A 19,212-nucleotide genomic window follows, 5' to 3' on the forward strand; every position below is an offset into this window, starting at 1 on the left:
CCGTGCGCATGCCCCTCTGCGCGGCGCGCGTACGTGCCCCGCGCGCCCACCGCGCCCACGCGCCGCGTGCACGGCCCTGCCCTGCGAATGCGCACGCCGCCCGCACACGCTGTGCGCACACGCACGCGTGCACGTGCATGCACACCGCCCACACACACACTGCACACGCACACGCATTGCACACAACCGTCTGTACTGCCCGCTCCCCATGCACTGCACACGCACACTGTACACACGCACGCATGCATGCACACACACACTGCTCACACCCCTGTGCCTGCACACACCCCCACGCATTGCGTGTACACGCACTGCACACACACACAGTACACACCTGCTAAACGGCACCCACCCACCCCTCTGCACCGCATGCGCACCGAAACCACCCACTGCAGCCACCCACCCACCCTCTGCACTGCGCACACACACACACACACACACACAGAGCCACCCACCCACCCTCTGCACTGCGCACACCAGCACACATGCACACCCCTTCTGTGACCAGACCCTCTGGGGACGCCTGTCTCACTCCTTGCACCCCTAGGCCGTGGGGCACCCCAGCCCCCACGCCGGGCCCAGCAAACACCCCGCTGGTGTAACGACTCCGTCCGAGTCTGCCCCCCCTGCTGCCACCTAGCCCGAGCAGGGTGGCGGGGGACGTGCAGCCCCCGGGTGGGCGTCGCGGGCTCCGGTGGGCACGTCTGCCTCACCTACCTGGTGGCTATGAGGGGGTAGTTGTGCGTCGGCTTGTTCAGGGCATCCCTGTTCTGCGGGAGGCTGTTGTAGAAGAGGAGATCCTTTTCGGTCAGGATGGCCAGGACATTCCTCGTCCCGTCGCTGGGGAGCTGGGAAGCAAAGGGTTAGTGGGACTCAGCGAGGTCCGGCCGGGAGGCTGCCGGCACAGGGCAAGGCCAGGGGCTGCTGCGGGGACCACCCTGGCCAGCTCCACGTTCCCCTGTCCCCAAACGCACATTTCCAGGTGGGCCACAGCCTGGAGCAGTGGCTGGACGCAGGGGACCCACGGGACGGGGAGAGGTGCTGGGGCGAGGAGGGCTCGCTTGCCTTAGCCCCCCCGGCGCCGTCTCCCACCACCCCGCGGCCCTGCGTCTCCCTCCCTGCCGCCGCTCTGGGGTGGCACGTCCCCACCAGCACCGGGGTTACCTGCTCCGTGAGCCAGCCGACATGCTTGATGTCCTTACTGCCCGCGACGCCGGCGCCGGCCAGCTGGGCTCGCAGCTCCTCCTTGACCCTGGGAAGCAGGGCGCTGGCGTTGGCCTGGATGGCGTTGAACCACGACTGGGCCGTCGCCTCGTCCTTCGCCCGCAGGAAGAGGGGCACGCGCCCGTCGGCCGAGCACACTTCCAGGTATCTGCAGAGGCACGGCCCCGCTGGGTCCCCGCCGGCAGCTCCGGCGTCCCCCCCCCCACCGCACAGCCCAGCCCCACGTGCTGTCCTGCGCCCGTGGGTGCTGGAGGTCACCGGAGCCTTGCTGGTGCCCCCGTGGCCCCGACGGCCGGCTCTGCCCCGCAGCCCTGCGGGACCGGCCGCCCTGGGGCAGAAGAGGCAGCCGCAGCCGTGGAAGAGCCCTGCCTGGCCTGGCCGGTTGGCCCTACCTGTGCTCCGGGTCGCTGGGGAGACACTTGCGGGACACGTAGCACATTTTTAAAGGCAGGTTCTTCCCTTCCTTGAGGTCTCGCAGGGAGAGGATGGGGGAAGCCTGCTTCTGGAGGGAGGCGGCGGGAGAGGGGTCCCAGCTGACGGTGGCCCCGGAGGAGGAGTTCTTGAAGTACGGGGAGATCTCCTTCATGTACTTCACTGCAAGGGAGACGGGCCGCGGCTGAGGGCAGGGTGCCGGGCGCCCCGGGCGCCACCGCAGCCTCCTGCCAGCCACGCGGAAACCCCTCGCTGCCCTCCCAGCGCCGGAGCGGCGCCTTGCTCCGTAACCTCTTCAGGGAGGCGAGGATCGTCACCCGCGCGGGGACCATGGGGCCGAGCACCTGCTTTGCCCGCGCCCCGTGTCGACGCCGGATCACGCCGCGGGGTGCTGGACAGCAGGGAGGGCTGCCGGCGGGAGGTGACTTCCAGCATCCTCGAAGGCCTTTCCCCCTTTTTCCTTTCCAGATGTTGTAACATCTGTAAATGAAGGATGCTGGAGGCGTACGAGGAACCGGTCTCGTGTCCGGTCTTGCAGAGGAGCGGCCGGGCAGCACCGGCGCAAGGATGAAAGGTCCTGAGAAGGCCCTTTAGGTGCTCGCCCTGAGGACAGTCTCCCCCCCTCTCCCCCCGTAGCCGCGCTGACTCAGCTGTGTGCAGGGCGTGCTGCTAACCACAGCAGGGGATTGAGCGGGGTTAAAAATAGCCCCTTCCTCTTTTTTTTTTAACCTGGATCAGCTCACAGATCCGATTCCATTCTGGTCCCCCAGTCAGCCGGGGCAGCGCATGGAGGCACGGGGCGGGGAATGGGCAGGAATCCCAGGCCAAAATTACACAGTCCAAATTGTGCTGGTACAGCCAGTCCACCAGCCAACTAGGAACAAAGCCGTAATAGCTCCTAAATACCATGGCTTGGCCCCAGGAAAAGCCTTTAACTGCATTCATGCAGCTCACATAACCCCTGGCTGATTAGTTATGAACTAGGGACAAGAAATCATCTTTAAGTACCCAGCGAGTCTGGCTCCAGAGCCAGAGCCCTCAGAGTCGTGCTTGTACCGCAGCCCAGCTCCGGAGGTTTAGGGGAAGGGGGAGATGAAAGTCGCTGAGAATTGATGGGGCCCCAGGGCTACATCCGAAAAATTAGGTCATCAGCTCTCAAGACTGATCTACAGCACGGGCCAAAAAACTTTGGCGGAGCGCAGAGGAGCTGACGAGCCCCGCGGCCCACCCCGCCGGGGGAGCCGTGAAGGGGTCGCTGTGAGCCGGGGGGAGTAAAGGGAAGGGACCATTCGTGGTCCTGCCCTCCGGGTGGGGACGCTAAGGGTCAGCACGGGCCGATGGTTGGCTTTGGGCAAGGTGTTTCCTTTGGTGGCCCTCCCAAAAGGAGCAGGGGACGGACTTGCTCCTGGTGCCGCTGCTGATCCCAAGCCATCGCAGCTGGTCTAAGCACGGGAGCAGCTGCAGCCCCGACTGCGGGGCAGCTCGGGGACGGCTCGGGAGCGCCGCTGGAGGGAGGCTGAACTGGGCAGGGGGGACACAACGGGGCTGTGAGAGTTTGGCTTCGCAGCGCAGTATTGTAGGTGGGTCATGGGCAACTCCGGACCAACTCCACCACTGTGCCAGAGTCGCTCCGGACCGGAGGTGCTGGGCAGATGCTCCTCAGCTTAAAGCGATTTCGTGCCAGACTAAAGCCCTTTTCACACCATCAGAGAGCCTCTGCACACAGAGCTATTATCTGGCAGCATCGTCTCTTGTTGCACGCGATTGCAAACGCCCAGAGGTGTCGCGGAGCCCCGAGGGAGGGAGCCGAAAGCTGCCACAGCCCCCCGACTCCGAGGGCAGCAGCGAGGCCCGCGACGCAGGGGCCCGACTCCGAAACACCCGGCTGGTTCCCTTTAACGGAGCGGGCGGCTCTTCACCCCCCCCCGCCAGGCCTGACTCACGTTTCCCGGCCCCCCCTCGGCGCGCAGTGAAAGCTGCTGTTGTGCGGTCAGGCCCTGACTCCCGAGAGCCGGGCTGGGGCTTGGCCCCGCGCCCACCCGGAGCTGCCGGCGCGGCGCGACCCGGGGCCGGACCCCCCCAGCACCTCCCGGCTCCTCTCCCCGCGGGGTCCGGGCTGGAGGCAGGGAGAGGGCGCAGGGCCCGGCGGCGCCCGCGGGCATCCCCCGAGCCCAGCCTGCCCTGGGGACCCCGGCCGGCTCATTCGGTCGCCGTCATTCGCCCCCCCTGCGCTTGGCACCCGGCTTGGGGCTCTGTTTCATTCCCAGTCCGGCGAGCGCTCCAAAACCTCAAAGTCCCGCGGTCCCGCGTGTGAAGGCAGCGAGCCCTCGCTCGCTCGCAGAGCCACAGGGCAAACCCGCAGAGGGCAACGGGAGCCGCGCGGATCGGTACGCGAGCGCGGCCGGGCCAGGCGCCCACGTTTGCTCCCGACTCCGCAGGCGGGATTGCTAAGGAGGGACCGTTGGCTGTGAAGGTTTGCCGTCCGGCTCCTCGTGGGTTTGCAACGTTCTCCACCACACGGGGATGGCCGGAGGAGCAGAGGGGAGGGGAGCAGAGCCCCGGAGGCAGCCGCGTCCCAGCAGCGTGGCCAGGACCTGTTGGGGGCTGCCTCTCCCCGAGACGTGCAGAGCCCAGCGGGGCAGCCCGGCTGGTTACGGGAGCACCAGCGGGCCGAGCAGAGGGGACCGCAGCGTCCCACAGCTGCTTTTGGGCAGCGCCGCGGTGCAAGCGCGGCTGCCTGCAAAAGTCCCGCTGCCCGGCCGCCTTGGCTCACCCTCGGGCAGCAGCACGAGGGCAGGGGAGGTCACGGAGCCTCTTTCCCTCTTTGCCCCCAGATCGGAGCGCGCTGTTCCCTGGCGGCGCGGGCATCCCGGGAAGCCGTGCCTGCCCGAGCCCCCTCCCAGCCGCAGCCCGCGCGGGGCCGGAGCTATAAATGGCCGCGATCCTGCGGCGGCACGTGGGTCGGGTTACGGCGACGTGGCCTCGCAGCCGGTGCAGCGCGGGGCGGAGAGGAGGCAGCGCCGGGCTGCGAGCCTCGTGCTCTGCGCCGCCCGTTATAAATAGCCGCCGCTCGTGCACCGGCATCTGAGCTGCTCTGGATTTTGCCCCGAGTCATTAATCTTGGCAGCGGGACCTGCCATTATTCCGGTGCCTGGGAACTAATTGGATTTCAAAAAGATATCGTTCATATTCTGAAACACGAGCCGCACCGCCGAGCCCGCGCCAACGAGCGGGTTTGGCTCCGGGGGCGAGCGGAGCCGCGGCAGCCAGGGGCAGACCCCGGCTGGGGAGGACAGCGCTTTCGGGCTGCGGGGAAGCGCTGCTCAAGGGCGCGCGCTTTTTGGACACCTAGCCCTTGCCCTTTCCGCCCCCCAGCCCGCGGAGCCCCTCGCTGCCGGTGCCCACGCTGCTTCCCGGGTCCGGGCAGCCCCTCGCGCCCACGGGGTAGAAGCAGCGAGGTAGAAACAAGGCAATCCCGCACCACCTGTCTTGCACGTCGTCTCCACCGGCTTCCCGGGCACGCAGAAGACGTCACTGGCATTAGCTCGGCATCGGCTGGATCCCGTCCCGGGCGGACTCCGCTCGCTCGGGGAGGAGGAGGAGGAGCAGTGCCCGCGCTGGAAAGGGCCTGCAGAGCGAGGGCAGAGGTGCGCGGAGCAGACGCTCCCTCTCCATCCTTACAAAGCAGATAGCCAAGGCGAGGAGTTTCGCGGAGCGGGCTCGGCAAGGCTGCCCCGCTCCGCGCTGTAACGCGGGCACGCGGCCACCGGGCACGTGGCCAGCGCAGGAAGCAGCCCCCGGGCTGCCTGTCTCTCCGCCCGCCCCGGGACAATTTGCACGGTCTAATTTCTGCTCTGCTTTTCCAGCCTTTGAAATGCAAACTGCCCTGGACAGGCGGCTCCGGCGTTCCCAAGGCACCGGAGCTGAACAGTTGCCAGAGCTGGTGCATGCCGCTGCCGCGCTCCCCAGCACTGCTGCTCCTCTCCCACGAGGACCGGTGGCCTCCCATGGGACATGGCTTTCCCCAGCCCTCCCGCGAGGCGTGCAGTCCCTGCCGGCCACCCCTCCTTGTCAGACCAAACCCCATCGGGGACATTTCTGCAACGAGGAGGCTCTCCGAAGCTGATATTCCTCTCAGTGTAATCCAGCCGCGGGGTGCCCCAGCTTCGGGGGTTCCCATGTCCTCGGCCGGGGCACAGGCCCTGGAGGAGCAGGGAAGGGGGGTCCCTCGCTTGGTGGCAGCCCAGCCGGCAGGCTGTCCCCCACGCCAGGGTCTCGTGTCGGCAGCTCCGCTCAGGGGAAAGATGCCTCCAAAATCCAGGACATCACCTCAAGATCCTAACTCCTAACCCAAGGTGTCTCTAATGCAGTACATGCAGGCTACCAACCCGGCGCTTTCTGCAAGAAGTTCCCCTCAGAATACATCAAGCGTGGGGTTGGGGCCGACTTTTGGAGAGGACCACCAGGCTAACAGGGCTGATGGCCCAGCTGGAGGCACCCACACATGGCCAGATGGGACGTGACCTTGCAACAGGGGAAAGAGCCTCACAACCCTCCCGGCCACAGCCTCGGCGGGACCATCGCAGTAGCAAGAGAAAGCGCGTGGGACGGGGAGCGTTGCCGACGGTGGAGCCAGCTGCACGGGGACGCGGGACATCTCCAAAGCAGGGCTGCCGTGCCATTTCTGGGGAGCGAGTTGCTTTGGATCACATGGGGAAATAAAGAAGTCTTCGCAGGAGACCGAATTTCAGGCGGGATTCAGGTGCCACCCCAGGTCACGATTAGCCATGCACCAGCCGACAACGAAGCCATGAAGAGGAGCATGAAAATGAGAGGGGCCACCAAAGGCAACGCTGCTGTTTTTATAGCAGATTGACTTAAACTTCTGCCAGTCTTTTTACTGCAGCGAAATAGTCTGCTACTGAATGGATTAATTAATTACATTCATCTCATTAAAGCAAGCGATTTGGACCGTATTATGTATCATCTCCACCACTGGCAACTCTAATTCTTATACTGGATTTTTTTTTTTAATTAACATTTTACAGTCCTTGGGCTCCCAGGCTGGCTGCGCTCTCCTCGTTAGCCAGCACCGCTCCAAAAACCACTCAGCAGAAATACTGCATCGCTGCTCTTGATTTAAAGCCACTTCCAGCAGGAAAAAAAGCCTCCGTGGCTGCCGGCCCAAATCCGCACAGCCCCTAAAGCGACGTTGCCTCCCGAGGCAGTGCAAAACGGTCGCCCCTGCTCAGCTTCCCCAGCCAGGAGAGGGGAGGGACGGGACCTTTTAACCGCGTGGGGCTTTGCAGGTTTGCACGGAGCAATATTTCAGGTTTTGGGGAAACGGCAAAGAACACAAGACTCCAGAGGAGATCAAGGTATCAGCATCTCCTTGTGGCCATGCGTGCCCGAACGGCTGCCTTTGCACAGAGCAGGTACAGCCCAGGGGTGTCCCAAGCACGGGGGACTGCTCGAGCACCCCGCATACCCCAAACCCGGCAGCGAGCCACCTCGGGACGGGAGCTGCAAGCCTGCATCACCTGCACAGGGACCGCAGGCTTACCTGAAGGCCTGAGATGGGTCCTGCTTTCCTCACTGTATTGCAGTTGTCATTTTTTCTCAGCACTCCAAAAAGGGGCAAAAAATATTCAAATCCTTATTTTTACGCCTTGGGTTGACAGTTCCTCCCTCTCTACCAGTGCATCCTTTCCAAGGGAGATGAGAGAGCCTGAAGCAACCTTCCCTGCTGCTCTCAAGCCGGAGTTAACATGCTGTGCACCACGCGTCGAGCTCCTGGCTTTGGAGGACTTTGCCAGGGAGCCACAAACTTGTTTACAGCATGAAAGCCCCAATCCATGGCCCGGCAACGATACTGGAGAAAATCTTTGTGGAAGGCACCAAAGCCACCCCTCACCCTGTCCTGCGAGGAAAGGACATGAGGAAAGGCTGGGGAGCCGCAGCAGCTGGGCACCAAACCCACGGCCGCGTTGGGGCCACACGGACGAGGACGTTTATCATCGCGCCTTTCGCCATTACTCCTCTCTTAGGCGCAGGGCACTCGTAGCGTAAGGCCGTGCGGCTGCCCCGGCCACCCCTCGCTCAGCGCTCGCCTGCCGGACCCAGCATCGCCGGTCAGCAAAGGTGGGGGCTTTGCACGCAAGCTCTCACCTGTTTGACGACGAAACCCAAGAGGCACATTAAATACTCCTGGAAGCATTAAGCAAGCATCCCCTTTAGGGCTAACGCTGCCTCGGCTGGCCTCCTGCTCCTCATGACCATTCGCTCTCTTTATGTGCTCCCAAGCAGAGGGCAGGTGCAAGAGGCAGCGCTGACCACTAACCCTGCAGGTCGCTCTGCAAGAGCGGTGCCAGCCGTGGGCAGCGTCCCTGGTACGCTGGCACGCTCTGCTTCAGCCAGGTCACAGCATCATAAAGATCACAACACGGATTCATCGCGGAGAGGTTTGAGATTAAACTACCAGTCAGGGCTAGGATGGGTCTTGGCTCTTCCTCCTGAGAGCCAAGAGCTCTCCAACGGCGTCTGTACGGCATCTCAACTCAGAGAGCTCCAATCATGAGCAGACAACCCAATGGGAAGGCTTCCAGCAGCCAGGCAGAGAGGTCCTGGGGCGGACAATAAAACCGGGGCCAAGAGGGAGCTGGTGGGCTGAGCACAGACGAACTTCAGCTAGACAGGATCACACATGACTTATGTCGGTCAATGGACAGGATCACGGCATGCTGAAATGGGTGTCAGCAAATGTATATCCCCAGAGAAACCGTGAAATGACCTATAAACCTCCAAGGGCTGAAGAGTGTATGCTTGGGTGCTCTTCCTGAACATGCCAAAATGCAGACAAAAGGGGACAGAGAAACACTGCCTCTCCCAGCATGTCCTTCACCAGCGGGTGGGTAAATTATCCAGCCGGGCTGCAGCAAAACAGCCCTGAGGTGTTTCCAAAAAACTCACCCTGTTCAGAGCATGGGTTTGATACAGTTGGCGGGGCTAAGAAGGGCTAAGGGCTCCCTGGCCTGGGCAGAGGACACGTGAGCCGGAGCCCTACCTACCGGCCAGCAGCCAAGACATGGAGCAGGCACGAAGCACCAGTCACGGCCTCTTCCAGAAACTGGGGTTCAAATCCTGCCCCAGGCTGCCGAGCGCAAGGCTCCCTGCAAATACGGCCTGCAGAAGGGCCAGCCAGGCCGGAGCGAGGCGGACGCCAGGTTCGCGGAGGGTGGCGGAGCCGTGTCCCCTGCCCGCTCTGCCCTGGGACGCCGTGGTGGCAGGGCAGCCAACTGCACCAAAAGTCCTACCCCAAGGGTTTTCCACTGCGCCCACTCGTGCTGGCACAGGCCGTGGGAGGTTTGCCCGCTGGCGGGCTCTTACTCGGGCCACGGCTCCGTAGCCACGAGGGGTGTGCAGGGCTCCTGGATGTGACAGGCACCCTTCGCTGCGCCGCGAGGCCATGCACACCCGCGGCACCTCGCTCCCCAGCGGTGCGAGAGCGGAGGCGTAGCTCCATGCAGCATCTGCGCCGCGAGCCTCCCTGCCTGCTCCTGGCAGCCGGCTTTAGAAGGACCCGGTTTTCAGGAGTGGAAGAAGCAGGAGAAACTATCCTGCTTAATTCCCTCCCTCTAAGCAAACGAGCTCCTCCATGCAGATTTATGCAAAGCAGCCGGCAGTCGTGCACGCAGCAGGCACCCTGCTGAGCCTCTCGGTGCCTCAGCCGTGCATCAGCGCAAGCCCACAGCTGCCTGTTCTGCCTGCTAACATGCGTTCAAGCCCAACTCAAAGCATGAGCAACACTTCTTGCTGGAGGGAATGAGCCCCTCGTGGGCTGAGACCCCAGCCCTCGCTCATGGCGCGGGTCAGCACGGCGGCCCGTGGCCTCCCGCAGCCTCCCCGGGGCCGCCCATCCCTGCGGAAAGCAGCGCTCCGCTACCGCAGCCCATCGGGGCACCGCGAGGGTCAGACGCTATTTGGGGCAAAAGCCCGTTAGCACGAACCACAGCGAGCTGCGGCCGTGCAAACCTCCCCGCCAGCCCGTCCGCCGCTGCGCTACTGCAGCTCTGCCACCGCCACGCCGGCCTCACCTTCGCCCCCGCCGGCGCGACGCTCCCTGCAACTCCCCGCCTGGCTTCGGGGCTGCGTGAACGGCACGGCTGGCTGCTGGCTACCCAGGAGGTGCAAACGCCAGCCGCGCGAGCCCTGGAAACATCAAGCCCTCTCTGGCTTCGTCTTTTACTGCCCCCACGCTGCATTAATCAACCATTCCCCTGCCAGGCGCTGCCCCTGCGCAGGAAAAGCATCTGCAGCTCCGCACGGATCGGCAGATCCGCTGCCTTGTGCTGCGCGTGGCCTCGTGCGCTGCCCAAACTCTTCCGGGGCCGGGCCGAGCTCGCCACGAGCGCCGCGAGGTGCCTGCGGATGCGCGGGCGCTGTCGCAGGGACTGCACGCGCAGGCAGAAAGCTTGGGCTCGCGCGGCGGGGACGCACGCACCCGGCGCGCGCACGGCCTTTCAATCCAGCCTATTTTCCCAGCGAGAGCCGTGTGGGGGGGGTGTTGGATATTCCACTGCCCCTCCTCCCTCGGATGTGGGGGGGGAGAGGTCCGAATTCCTTCGCCGACGTCCTTGGGATACTCTAAGCTTCAGAAAGAGCCGCAGACGAATCACTGCACGGGAGCTGCTTTGCAGAAGCGGGAAGTGGAAACACGAAGCCTGGGTCGGACACAGACCGCAGCTCGGCCTGGCCAGACGGGGAAGAGCGCAGGGAGCAGGAGGAGGGGAAAACTTGTTCCAAGGGCTCGCGTTTGCAAGAGCCCAGTTTTAAGTATCCCACTACACAGCAGATAAAAGGGCCGGATGCAAGCAGCCTGGCTCGCGTGCAGCCGAGGAGCAGGAACACCTCTCCTGGGCCTCCCCCAAAACGTTCTCCTCTAGTTTGAGGACGCCCCCCATCGCCGGCGAGCCGTTCCCTGCCGCGGGATCCGCCGCGGCCGCCCTGCTCGCCCGCGCGGGGGGCACCCGCCGCCCAGCCTTTGCCCCACGCCGAGGCGGCAGCCAGCTCCTTCTCACGCAGCCCCTGCCTCTTCCTTAAAAGGGAAGCGGCAGCCGAAGGCGGCGTTTTCCGAGCGCCGCGGGGGATTCCAGCGGCCCCGCGCAGAAGTCAGGCGGACGGAGCATCCCGGCTGCGAGGTGGGAGCCAGCGACGGGGCAGAAGCCTCCTTTCGCCCCAGCTCGTTCGCCCGCTGCCCCCCGCGTCGCAGCAGCCACCGGCCCTGGCTGCAGCAAAGCCGCGAGCTGTTTCGGGACGTCACACGGCTCCTCCCCGTGTTTCCACGGGAAGAGGCACAGAGACGAGCCCAGGAGGGAAAGCAAAGCCCGGGCTGAGAGGGGCGAGACGGGGCCAAGAGGACGGGGACCCTCGCGGTCTCTGCGCGTCGTGCCCAGAGCAGGTTCAAAGCCTCCACTCCTGGCTTGGTTCATTTTCGTGTTTAAGCCACGAGAGCGCGCGTGGCACTTCCTAGGGCTCAGAGCAGCCGCCCACAACCGGGGACGGTCACGTCTGCCAGGCAGCGCTGGAAGCAGTGCCTCAAAAAGGGCCGGAGGCCTCCCTCGCTCAGGGCTTTCTTTAATTAAGCCCTTCCAAGCTGAAAAGCCTGCGGGAGAGAAGATGCCACTTCTCCCAGGCAGGGCCCGGAGGCCAGCGGCGACGGGAATCGCACCGAGCCATACCCAAACGCGGCCGTTCCTCGCCGCACCGCGGGAAACCGAACCTGCAGCCGCGCAGTTCTCAGCCGCTGCCGTTCAGCTGCTGCTGCTGGAGGGTTTTCCCCTTTGTGGATTAAATTCTGAGCAACTCGAGACAGGCACGGAGCTGCAGCCTGGGCAGGATGCTCAGCCCTGGACCCGCTTCCTGCCCTCGGAGCACCCAAAAAGGCGATCGGCACATCCGGCTTGGGGCCGTGCTCCGAGGCCGCGGCCACGGCGCGCGAATCCAAGCCCCGGGCGCCACCACCCACCACTGCCTCAAAACCTCCTTCCAGTTCATGTCGCACATTATTTTCCATGGTGCCAGCTTCATTCTTTGGGTATTTCACGTTTCACACCACGCACGTGTCTCTACCCCCCGCAACTGCCGGGGCTTCCCGTGTTTGATCCAACTAGTGCTCCAAAGCTGAGCAACCCGAGCACTCTGCCTTCTCCCTCCTGCCCCCCTTTAGCTTTTCTGAATTTCAAACTTCCAAGCTATTACTTGGTCAAGAAAGTCCCACAGACCTGCGACAGCACCAGAAGGTGCTGCAGGCAGGAGACTTTGAGTTACACCACGCACGGAGGTGAGACATCTGCCAACACAGGTCCTGCCACAGATCCTCAGTTCTGTTGCTCCCTGCTGTTTGCAGTTCGCTCCACGTGCTGATACAGCACAGGGACCTTTCCTGGAAAAGCTGCTCCTGGAAAAACTGCTTGTCCTTGCACTGAAGCCATTCCCAGGGCAGCTGGAAGGATGTTTACCAGCCTTTCCCCTGCCATGGAGGCTCTCTGGACACAAAGCAAGACAAAAAACTAAGGGGAAAAATAAGGTAAGACGGAGCAACTCTCCCCAAAATAACAATGTAATATAAATACAGGCAAACTCCTTGTGTAAATATCAAGAGAGCAGCTTGGCACATCCAGAAAGTCTTGGCAGGACGCAGAGAGAGGTATCTGCATGTCATCATGCCCGGCCAGCAACAACACCAGGGATCTGCAAGCCCGGTTCAGCAGCGCAGGGTAAAATCTAACAGGCGGCACTACTTCTGATACTTGGAATAAATGAATGTGTTAGCTCTCAGCTCTGCCATTGGGGTAGAGCTCTCCCAAAAAGCCACCAAAGCCCATCCCCCTGCCCACTGGCCGTGCAAGGAGCACGCAAACCACCCCAGCCACAAGGCAAAGAGTTCCTGCATGGCCGGTGCTCCGCCGATCCGCTCGGGGCCACGTCCCAGGAGCAGCGCTCCCAATCCGGAGACCGTTTTGCCCTGTACTTCAGAGCACATATGTTGCCTTTTGATCATTTTCCTAATCAGAGCAAGACAGAGTTTTGTCATCTTTTGAAACGCCTCTTGCAAACTATGCTCAAAACTACATCTCCAAGAACAAACTTTGCTAAGAGGAGAAAGGTGGTAAACAGACAGTAGGTGCGTTAAATTCCCAGTATTGGATTTTTGGCAATTATAGAAAATGTGAATGTAAGAGAAGTCAGAATTAAATTCAAAGTTGGGGAGGGTGCCAGGGGCTGGTTTCCAGGTTCTGAGTTGAACCAGCCCAAGCCTGGGGTCGAAGCAGCTCTTCCTTCCTCCCCCCGACGCTGACCACCACGCTGCCGTGGGAGGGAGAGGTCTCTCTTAGCTTTTCATTGGTGGAAAACTTTTGAAGTTTTGCCTTACTGTAAATTAGAGAAAAGTCTGAAATCCCAAGGAGTCCCGGAGGAAGAGGAAAACTTTCGCCCGCAGCTCTGCTCTGTGCTGCACCAACCTCCTGCCTCTGGCCACTGGGACCCTGCCGCCTCCAAGCACCTTTCCTCCTCCTCCACCTTTCTGGGACCCCCGTCTGGGGTTGCACACCCGAGCCCAGCACCGGCCACCAGCGAGGCCCCACGGCGTCACTGCCCCACGGCCAGCCACCAAGCACACCGCAGCGGTCTGCACGCGGAGCGGGGCCGCGACGTGCCCGTCTGCTCCGGGCCACGCCGGGGCCGGGGCGCCCCGCGCAGCTGCGGGGGCCAGAAAGGTCACGGGCACCGCGGCGCAAAACAGGCAGCCCTCGGGCAGGCACGCGGCGTCAGAAAATCCTCCCACGTCTCAAAACAAATTCCCTTTACAAGGGCAGTGCAGGAATAACGCTGTCCTCAGCACGCTTGTCACCCCGCTGTCTTGTTTGCGCTGGGCCGCCTGACTTTGCGTGGGAGGCACACGCCGTGCAAGCGCCCACCCGGGCTGCCTCCGGCGGCCGGCAGCGGGGCTCCGGCCGGACGTCGGGCTTGGTGGCCGGTGCCTCGCCGCGCAGCCCTGCGGAGGTGCCGCGGGCTGGGACGCACGTGGGACATCTTCCGAGCTAACTGAACCGGCGCGGGGCTGGCACGGAGCGGCCTGCCGGGCCGGGGGGGCGCGTGGCAAGGCCCTGCGGGGCCAAAGCGAACAACACAAGGTTCTGCAGCGGGAGCAGCCACCGGCTAGCACATGCCTAACCTGGCACGACCTCTGTGGCCCCCGTCCCGGTGCCGCACGCGGAGCGGGCTACGCGGGACCTGCTTTACAGAGAGCAGAGTTTGGGCAGACTGGACGTACGGGGGGAGGAACGGTGCAAAGCGCGGTTTGCAGGGATGACACCGCAGCACCCGCCGTCTCTGCCCAAATGAGGGTCCCTCCCTCGGCGCTCGGCGCCGGGGGGCCGAGCAGGTCCCTGGCAGAGCCGACCCGCGCAGCGAGCTTGCCGGCTCCCGCCTCTCGAGAGCGGCCGCCAGCGCTCTCAATTCGCCCCTCGCGGCACAAACGGCGCCTTTCAGAAAGCTGCCGGCTTCCAGCTGTTGGGCCGCGGCCGGGAAAGCTCGGGGACCGGGAAGCGCCTGCTCGATGTTAAGGCCCTTGTGTTGCTTTTTGCCAAGCCTTGGAGCAAGCCCAAGCGCAAGAAAGGAGCAGGAAAGTCCCCGCTTTGCCGCCCTGCGGGCTGCCCCTGCTCGGCGGGCTGTCGGCAGCGCTGTCCCCCCTCCCGGCTCCGCAATCCTCCTCTCAGCCGGCACAAACACAGCCCAGCTGTGCCCGGCCCCGGAGGAGGTTTAACCTCACCTCCGGGGCCACAGGAAGGAATGGCTTGTCCTCGCATCAACTCTGCGCACAGACACTCCCCCGCACAGCTGAAGACTGGCCCCTCTGCGCCACGCCGGCACGGGAGCGAAGGGAATGGGGAGGCTCCCGGAGAGCCAGAGGGGCAAAGAGCTACAACCACGGCACGCATTCTCACTGGGCTGCAGCTCTGGTTAATCTGAAACCCCCACCAGCTTCTCCAGAGTTACGCCAGCGAAAGCAATCAGCCTCTTTGTGCAGAAGTTAAGAAGCGGCGTGAAGAACGGTTGGCATCGCTAGCAAAACGCTCCCAGCTGGGCCTCCTAGCAACCTGCCCAAAACAAAAAGCAGGGCTCCGACGGACGGGAGAGCAGGGCCAAGGCTGGGCTTTTCGCCGGGGAGGAGCAGAGGACAGCGCCTGCGAGCCCAGCCCGCACTGCTCAGCCTGGACCCTGCCCTGCGGCTCTAGGCTCTCGCCAGCTTGGGGAGCTGCTGCCGAGCTGCCCTGGGGACCCCCCCAGCCCCTCCGCTGCCTGCGGTCCGAGCGGCGCCGGAGGGGGAGCAGGAGGGGTGATGGGACACCCCGGCCCAAGGCAGGGCTGTCACCTCTCGTGCCACTCCTTAGGGTGCACCATGCGCCACGGGAGCTGCAAGGGAGCCCCGAGTGCATGTGCTTCCTAAACAGCCCTGCCGGCAGGGAGAAGCCGCGGGAGGCGCCGGGCAGGGCCGTGCCAGCCCGCTCCATCCACACTGCCGGGCTGCACCCCCAGCAAACTCAACTGCCCGGGCGGTTGCACCTGCCCCAGCACCTCAGCAAGGGAGATGGAGCTGCACGTGCAAGGATGCCAGGTCCCATGAGTGGTCAAGAGCCACCATCCCGCTCCAGCAAAGTCACCTGCCTGCAGCCCCGCAGCATCTCTCATCGCTGCGGGAGGCCAATGGTGTCACCTACAAGCTAATTGAAGATACCATGGCTCGTCATCATGGGAGCCAAACCTATCCAGCTCTCCTTTGAAGCATACCTGCCGGGAGCTTTAATTTATTAAGCAGCCTAGCAGGTCTCATCCGAGCTCAATGAACGACAGCCAAGCCCCTGCCGGCAGCTGCATCCCAGGAGGGCGACCTCGCAGCGCTCTCCCTCCGTCTCGGCTCCAGGGGAGGTGGAGGAGGTTGGGCAGGTCCGGGAAGAGAAGCTGCTCTTTAGAGGAAGGGCAGCTCATCTTCACCTCGTGCAGGACCTTCAGCAGAACAGAAGCGCAAGCCAAAGTAAAGGATGAAAAGAAAACAGCAGAGAGAGGGAGGTCTGGGTACAGCAGGCTACAGGAAGGAATTTCACAGACTCCAAGAGAAAGAGCTTCTTGTATTTCTCTTTGGTCAAAGAAAAAAAAAACAACTATCGGCTCCCAGCAGCTGTGCAGAGCAGCACATTCCTCAGGCTGAAATGTGGTTCTGCGGCTCCCAGGAGAGGAGGAACCCATAGCGAAAAGGGCTGAGCAAAGCTAAAATTAAAATTTGGAGATGATACAGTTTAGGGAAGGAGCAGGAAAGAAAACACCGCAGAGGTCATTTGGAGCAGAAGACACAGCTCTCTCTCTTGTCTAAGCAAAGCCTGGGGAGCCCAGAGCTCTTCCCCAAACTAAAAACCTCCTTTTGGGATCTGCAGCCCTACCACTGTGCAGGAAATTGTTTCCAGCACAGAGACTGTCTCTGTTAGCCACAGGTAACCCATCAGGAGGTCAGAGACATCCCCCCAGCTCCGCTCCTGCACCCAGGACGGTCCTCACCTGCACCAGGTTCCCATCACGGCCTGCAGCCAGAGGGCAAGGACTCTGGCTCCTCGCTCTTGTCCTGCGACCGGCTGCAAGGGAAGGACCCTCTCAGAGGATCTGGCTCAATTAGCAGAGGTGGGAGCAGGCCCACAGCTGATGTGACAGATAAAAGCATCTTCCCTGAGGGAGAAGAGCAGGGTGCATCAGTCCGGGCTTCCTGCAGCCCTTCATCCCAGCGCACTGGACCTAAGCCCAACCTCCAAGCAGGGTCTGGAGGGATTCCCGTGGCGTGCCAGCCCATGGGAGCCTGGGAGGCAGCAGGAACTGGCAGCTGTGGCCATCTGGGACCTACAGGAGCCCCATTTCCACATCTCCACCGGCCTGGAGTGACTGAGCGGAGCTTGGGGTCAGCAGCGCTCTGCTCCCCTCCGAGGGCGGTTTTACGACGATGACTCCCAGCACGAAGCCCTTCCTGACGACAGGTGTCTGGCTTCGGTTTCCCATGGGACGGCGAAGGCTGCGATCCCCAGGATGTTTTTAGCCTTAGCCACCAGACCCGGGGGTCTGCGGTTCGGATGCACGCCCCGCGCTCCCGGGCACCCCGCTGTGTGCAGACACGCAGCCACGCACCGCCGCTGCCCACGGCCGCTCTGGTGGGGCACCTGCTCCGGCAGCTGCGCTTGCAGCCCCCGGCTTCAAAACCTCCTGAGCTGACCCTCCCTGCGCCTCAGCTCCCTGCTCCCTCCTGCCTGCCCGAAATCCACTCTGGGAAAACCCAGAGCAGAAAGAAACGTTCGCAGCAATGAGCCGGGGTGATAGCACGCACTCTCCCTGCCGGCGTAAATCTGCAGAACCACATGGCCTCACTCCCACCAAGGATGTAGAGTTAAAGGAAAACCATGGGAAAACCAAAGAGTTTGCCATTGCCCCATGAACTGTTCTGTGGGTGGCACCATAAGACAAAAGAGTTGCGAAACCCATAAAGACGTTCCACGCTTCCCATCACTGCCCGCCTGTGGTCCCTGCAGCGGGGAAACAGCAGGGCCGGGCTTCAAGCGGTGGCATGAGCAGCACAAGCCGTTCCCTCCGTCTCTGGAGGGACATCCCGGCAGCTATTTCCAGCTCTCCGGATAAGCAGATAAGCCAGTCTGCACGTATTGTTTTTCATTTAAAAGAGCATGCAAATGTATAGGCAGAGGATGTGCCACCCCCAGGCTCCCGGCACTGCGCTAGCGCAGCCCCGGCACGGTGGAGCAGGCGCCTGCACGCCTGATGTTGGTGCACATCTGGGCCGCAGAGCTCCCGGCAGCGCCGCGGGCTCCGGCAGCCCGTCCCGGCGGGGAGCATGGTGCACAGCCCCGTGGCACTGGCAGGGGTGACAAAACCCCGCGTGCCGGCCAGCTGGCAGAGCCGGCACAGGCGAGCTTCCCTCATGTTAAGGCTCTTCAGGGCCCACCCCGAATGCTTTGGTTTCTGCTCCCACAAGGACCGATCGAGAGCTGCGGGCCCCGGTCACGCTCCCGGCAGGCGGGTCGATTAACATGGGATGGTTTATCATGCCAAAATAGAAACGACTAGGAAACAGCATCCGGGAAAGCACATCAGCCACGTCACTGCACGCGCAGGAGCGGAGGGAGCAGGAGCGCCCACATCTCCTACCTTCCAAGACCACTTCCTTGCCAGTCTTCTTCAGCGCCTGCACCGCCTCGTCGTGTGTTGCCTCCGAAAGGTCAGTCCCGTTCACGGAGAGGATGGCGTCTCCCACGTACAGCGCCTCCGTCTGATCTGCTGCCAGCCCCTTAAATATCTTGGATATCAGGATGGGCATTTTATTCTCTCGGCCACCTTAAAACAGAAAAGGCAATTATGGGTGTTGTGTGCACATACAAGCATGTGTGTGGACAGGGGGTGCTTGGGTACCAGCCGGCCTCACCAAATGTGCATCCTTCTCCCAGGCCACAGCCCTTCCTTGCTGGGACTAGCCCATAGCTCGGATGAGTCCAGCATGGATATAAGGACAAAATGCCACTGAGGCTTTATACAGGAGATGAAGGTAACTGCTCCAAAAAACTAAGAGGAAATCTGCAGCCATTCTGAGAGCAAACACGTACCCTCGCCGTCTCCCCATCAATTTTGGCAGGGAAACCATTTCATTATTTGTATTATTAACTGCGCGTGTTGAGTGACTGTCTTTATGATGGACTTTATGATCTAACAGATAAGACAGCTGAATGTTTGGAGAAGTGAAAGAGCCAGAGAGAAGTGAACCAATCTGGATATTTGCTCCTTTCCACACAGTAGCCCTATTTACCTGCTCTTCCCCATTCTTCAACCTAAAAGGATGCTATTCAAACACCACTGGAGCTCGAGGAGATCGATTTGCACATTAACTTTTGAACCTGCAGGGAGATCTGAGCAGCATTTCTTCACGTGAGCTTAGGAACAGCAATGCAGCAATTATCTTTAAGCCTATGCCCTGTTGCAGGAAGAAAAGCGTTACAAGCACTGGTACGGAGCAGGGACCGGGATCACCAGGCACCTGATGTCCTACACCTAAGCACAGCCTTTCCCACGGAACGTCTCGGAGATGATCGGTTGTCTTGGGGGGAGATCGTGACCCCAACTGGCACAGCAGCAGCGTGCCTAAGAGCAGAAAGTTATCGCCGGCTGCCCCGGGGCTGCTCGCGGTCAGTGCCACAGGCATTTCCTTGCTCAGATCTCTGCCAGATCTCGCGCGGAGCAGAGGACTCCGCTCATCAGCTGTCAGAGAGGCCTCTGCAGGGGCCTCCGTGAGCTGCTGAACAGATCCCTATAGCAGCGATTCCTAATCCGTGCTCGGGCTGCGGACGTGGACAGCCTCCCGCCGGGGGCTGGAGCGGCTGTCTGACCGCTGGGCGTGCTGCTCTCCGACGGCTCCCGCACGTCACCCTGACCCGGCAGGGAAGGGAAGCGCAACCCCTC

The 19,212-nt window shown here is 62.4% G+C and overlaps 1 protein-coding gene across 1 annotated transcript in view; it reads right to left on the reverse strand.

The window, feature by feature from the left end:
* The window catches only part of SNTA1 (syntrophin alpha 1), a 30,920-nt gene that overhangs the window by 2,589 nt on the left and 9,119 nt on the right, over positions 1-19,212 (reverse strand). The window contains 4 exon segments of the mRNA XM_026076805.1: positions 718-848; positions 1,165-1,372; positions 1,617-1,818; positions 17,911-18,096. Coding sequence (XP_025932590.1) covers positions 718-848; positions 1,165-1,372; positions 1,617-1,818; positions 17,911-18,096 — 727 coding nt within the window.

Source organism: Apteryx rowi, unplaced genomic scaffold (assembly GCF_003343035.1).
Source record: "Apteryx rowi isolate R43461 unplaced genomic scaffold, aptRow1 scaffold_44, whole genome shotgun sequence".
In the NCBI taxonomy this organism is placed as follows: domain Eukaryota; kingdom Metazoa; phylum Chordata; class Aves; order Apterygiformes; family Apterygidae; genus Apteryx; species Apteryx rowi.